The 5,000-nt window shown below is 46.7% G+C and overlaps 1 protein-coding gene across 1 annotated transcript in view; it reads left to right on the top strand.

The window, feature by feature from the left end:
• eva1aa (eva-1 homolog A, regulator of programmed cell death a) overlaps positions 1 to 5,000 on the top strand; it is a gene marked incomplete at both ends in the record, with an annotated part of 70,391 nt that overhangs the window by 23,224 nt on the left and 42,167 nt on the right. Inside the window, 2 exons of the mRNA XM_080833069.1 lie at positions 2,253 to 2,376; positions 3,817 to 3,969. Of these exons, the coding sequence (XP_080689195.1) occupies positions 2,253 to 2,376; positions 3,817 to 3,969 (277 nt within the window). The remainder of the gene's footprint in view (positions 1 to 2,252; positions 2,377 to 3,816; positions 3,970 to 5,000) is intronic.

Genomic DNA, 5,000 nt, shown 5'->3' with positions numbered 1-5,000 from the left:
CCTCCTGACACTGGTTTCCCCTAGAGGGTTAAGACCATAGAGGCGTGCGACTCCAAGGAAAGAGTGTGACGCAACAAAAATCCCAAACATTCGCCAGGGTGGAGAAGCCCATGGCAACGGAGAACAGAGTGTACAGCTGACTTCAAACATGTAATTTCTGGTCATGTTTCTTCACTAATTTGAGCAAGCAACAGAGTGTGTGAGTGTGTGTGAGAGAGAGAGAGAGAGAGAGAGAGAGAGAGAGAGAGAGAGGCAGAGAGAGACTGTGTGTGTATGTGTGTATGTGCAGTTTGGATTTTGTGTTCTTTTAAACACGGATCTGTAAAGTACCCATCCTTTTGAACATTAGCTTGAAAAGCTGTCAATCAAATTCATAGCAGGTCCCTTGAAGTCTGCCACTGTTACCTGACCCCATATGCAAACAACACGTGCACACAACACATACACACACCCACGTATGCACACACACACACTCTCACACACAATCTCACTCACACACACACACACACACACACACACACACACACACACACACACACACACACACACACACACACACACACACACACACTCACACACACACTCACCCACAGTCAAACACACACACACACACACACACACACAAACACACACACATACACATACACACACACTAGGAGTGGGCGGTGTGTCAGTATTGTAGTTGTCTACAGTATTACGTCATGCCACCACATACATTTAGCAAAACCATTAATAGTGGGGTCTTTTTTAATAGCATGAAATAAAGTATAGAAATGTTCCAGAATGCTTCCATAATTAATTGTCATTACATGCATGAGTTGACATGAGTTGAAAATACCGTGATAAGCCCATATTGCCCACCGCTAACACACACACATACCCACACTCACACCACACACACACACACACACACACACACACACACACACACACACACACACACACACACACACACACACACACACACACACACACACACACACACACACACACACACACACACACACACACGTCTATATATGGGTCCATACACACTTGTGCGTTGTCCACACATGCACCACATGCTTTGCCTGTCTCCCCCTTGTTTGTTTAAGTCTAATCCACACCTCCACTCATCCTTTGAATGTGACCTGGGGCACCTAACCGCAGCCTGTCCCACACCACCAGTGTGTGGGAGTGTGCCAGTGAGTGTGTGTGAATGAGTGTCTGCCTCGCTTTACTCTGTGTGTGTGTGTGTGTGGGTGTGTGTATGCGTCTGCAGTTTAAAGATCTTGAAGCTTTTGAATACTAATGCAGGTTCTGAAGGAGACAGACAGACAAGCAGAACTTTTGAAAAAAATGGAATACACATTAAAAAGGTGTGAGAAATTGAAGGGAAAATTATCGGATTAGGTTTGCCTGGAACTCTCTCTCTTCCCATCTTTTCTTTTTTTCCGTCCTCCTTTCGTTCTCTTATTCTTTTTCCCCGGAATTCCGTGCGGGCGAATTTGATGCGCTGGAATGTGCTCACCTGTGTCAAAACAAACGACAGAGCGTCTGAAACTGGAGAGCACAGCCAAGCACTGCCAATCCCCCCCCCCCTCTCTCTCTTACTCCCCCCCTCTCCCTCTCTCTCGTACCCCCCTCCTTCTCTCTTACTCCCTCTCTCTCTCCCTCTCTCTCCTACTCCCTCTCTCTCTTACTCCCCCCCTCTCCCTCTCTCTCTTACTCCCTCTCTCTCTACCTCACTATCTTTCTGTCTCTCTCTCTCATTCTCATATAGCTGCATTCAGAGCGTTGTTTGAAGTGGTTTTAGGTTTGCTGTGCCGTCAGTCTCTCATCTACCTTGTGCTCATTGTGTCTTCCACCTCTCCCTCCCCCCTCTCTCTCCCTCCCTCCTTGCCTCCCTCCTTCCCCTCTGCCCTTCCTACCCTCTGCCCTTTTCTTTCTTTTTCTCCTTGGCCCCCTTGTTCTTCCCCTCCTCTCATCCCTCACTCCTTCCATCTGTCCACTGTCATTCTCCCTCATTCTGTCCACCCCTCCACATGCTCCACTCCCTTTCCATCTCTCTCTCTTTTCCATCTCTCACTCCTCCCCCTCTCACGCTCTGCCTCCCTCCTTTTCTCTCTCTCCCTCTCCCTTCTCTCTCTCTCTCTCTCTCTCTCTCTCTCTCTCCCCCTCACCTCATGCTCTCTCTCCCTCCTTTTCTCTCTCTCTCCATCCTTCTCTCTCTCTCTCTCTCTCTCTCTCTCTCTCTCTCTCTCTCTCTTCAGAAGATGCAGGATGAGTGCCAAGACAGGAGGAGTTGTCAGGTGCTTGTCAACAGTCGTCTCTTTGGAGCTGACCCCTGTCCAACCACCAGCAAATACCTCACATTGTGGTACAAATGCAGGCCCAGTGAGTATCACACACACACACACACACACACACACACAAACAGGCATACTTGTCAACTCTCACACACATGCAGCTATACACAGTCAGGAACAACAATTCTCACACATTTACGCATGTGCACTTTACACACACAAATACACTTTTGGGCATATATGTGTCACTTTTGCCACTACAACCCCCCCTTCCCCTCAGATACACACACAACACAAGCTCATTTTTCACACACACACACACACACACACACACACACACACACACACACACACACACACACACACACACACACACACACACACACACACACACACACACTCTCAGGGCACCTCACTGACCCATCTCCTGCTCCCTGTCTCTGTGCGTCTCCTTGGGTATTGGGAACCTCCAGCAGCTCTTTGTGTTCTCCCAGTTAAGCGGGAAGACAACAGCACTTACTGACTCTCCAAAGACAGGAGCTCTCCTATCTCTCTCTCTCTCTCTCTCTCTCTCCCTCCATCCTTTCTTCACCTCCTACTTTATTTCTGAATCACAATTCTCTCGTCATGCTGCAGTTTTTCTGCTCCCGTTTTTTCTTTAGGCTGTTTTCATCACTTCCATTTCCTACTCTTCCTCTCCATCTGTCTCCTCCTCTGTCTTTTTTCTTACGATACGATTATTGCTATTCTTGTTATTGTGCTCTGCTCTGTGAGGGAGTCTTTCTTTGCATACTTAAAGTGGCATTATGTAGGAATTGTACTTCAGGGTTAGGGTTAGGATGAGCAGTTTTACATTAAAATAACAGCTAAAATAAAATTGGGGCGCTACAATGACGTTTAATATGGAGAATCGCCTCCGTGCCATTGCCATACTAGGGTCTGTAGGCATATTACTACGTTATGTAAGTTTGCCTGAAGCCGCCCGGTTACTACTGTCTGCCGAACTAGTATGTAGCTTATTTGCCGTCTTGCTTTGTCTTGTGTTGCACTTGTTGATGTTTGACTGTATTAGGAAAGTTGTTGACTCACTAGTTTGTCATAGTGTCAAAGTAAGCTAATTTCAAGAGGTTTTGCTAGTTTTAGTCGCTAGCATCTCGTTAGCGATTAGCAATTCCTCCATTGTGCTGCTTTAAAGGTGCAGTCCACATTCTGATCTAACACACTTTTGGTCAACTTCACCGAATTGCTCCTTACAGTCCTGGCTCTGACCAAGCCATACACTTTTCCAGCCAATCAACTTGTTGTTTCAGGAGCAAGGAAGGGAGGTGTGTTATGTGTTTGGCTGTTCAGCTGAAATATCAACAATCTTTCACCAGAATTGCCAGCTTCACCTTTAAGTATGGGTCACTCACAGGCCTTGGTTAGAACCTATAGATCCTGTAGATGAAGTTAAATATTCATCATGTTTTGTTTATGATATTTTGATTAGTGTCCTTGTGTGTGTGTGTGTTTTGTTTTTCCTCTCTAGACGAGTACAAGAGTAAGGTAGTGTGTGAGGGAGAGCGTATGCGTCTGAACTGTAAGAGTGGGATGCAGATCGCGGTCTACTCCGCCATGTTCGGCCGCACGCAGCAGGGGACGCTGGAGTGTCCTCCCAACCAGAGGAGGGCGCCATCTGTAGGTCAGTTCACACACCACAAATCACACACAGACACACACTTGCATACAACACAGTTCACACATCACGCATCACACACAACTAAACATCTGTGACTGTTAAAGTTTACACTCCAGCCGCCCACGAACTTCCTGTTTTGTTTAGTTTCTTTCTTTTGTGAGGAAAGTGTGTTTTTTTCCATACAGATTGTAGACAGGCTGCTACTGCAACACGAGCGCTAACGGCTACGAGTCATAGCCCGTAAGCATCTGCCTCACATCTCTATGGTTACGTGATAGTGACACAAAGCTAAAAGCATTTTTGCTCTCAACACTGTAGCGACACATGCTAGTTGACGTCTGAGGAAGAGGTCTGTTTTGCCCTTGGTGCGCTGGTGGAGCTGTGCAGTTGAATGGCTGGGGTGGATGGGCCTGCCCCTAGCTACTGAGGGTGTGACCCACCTGTCACCAATTACACGGCAGTCACAGGGGTCAGGTGACTATGATTAGCCATGACTCACAATACACCAAACAATAAGACTTACACACATCCATCACATATATATGCACACACTCACACACACACATACACACACACACACACTCACACACACACACACACTCACACACACACACACACACAGACACACACACACACACACACACAGACACACACACACACACACACACACACACACACACACACACACACACACACACACACACACACACGCATTCCTGGGGCGAAACTCGGTATTGTGTTTTGGACAGTAAGCTACTGTATTTCATTCCTTCTCTTTTATGTAGGTATATTGTATAGGGCCTTTGTTATGTGTGTCTATGTATATACCACATGTACGTATGCAGTAGATTCTATAGGAATTGTGTCCAGGGCAAGAGTGTGTGTGTGTGTGTGTGTGTGTGTGTGTGTGTGTGTGTGTGTGTGTGTGTGTGTGGGGGGGTTTGAATTTGGTTTGTGACTTTGTGTGTATGTGAGAGCATACATTAACGTATGCATGCATGTGTGTCAGTTATTGCCTGTGAATTGTAGTGTTG

This window comes from Sprattus sprattus (genome assembly GCF_963457725.1).
Source record: "Sprattus sprattus genome assembly, chromosome: 2".
Classification (NCBI taxonomy): Eukaryota; Metazoa; Chordata; class Actinopteri; order Clupeiformes; family Clupeidae; genus Sprattus; species Sprattus sprattus.
This window is presented reverse-complemented; position numbering and strand designations above follow the sequence as displayed.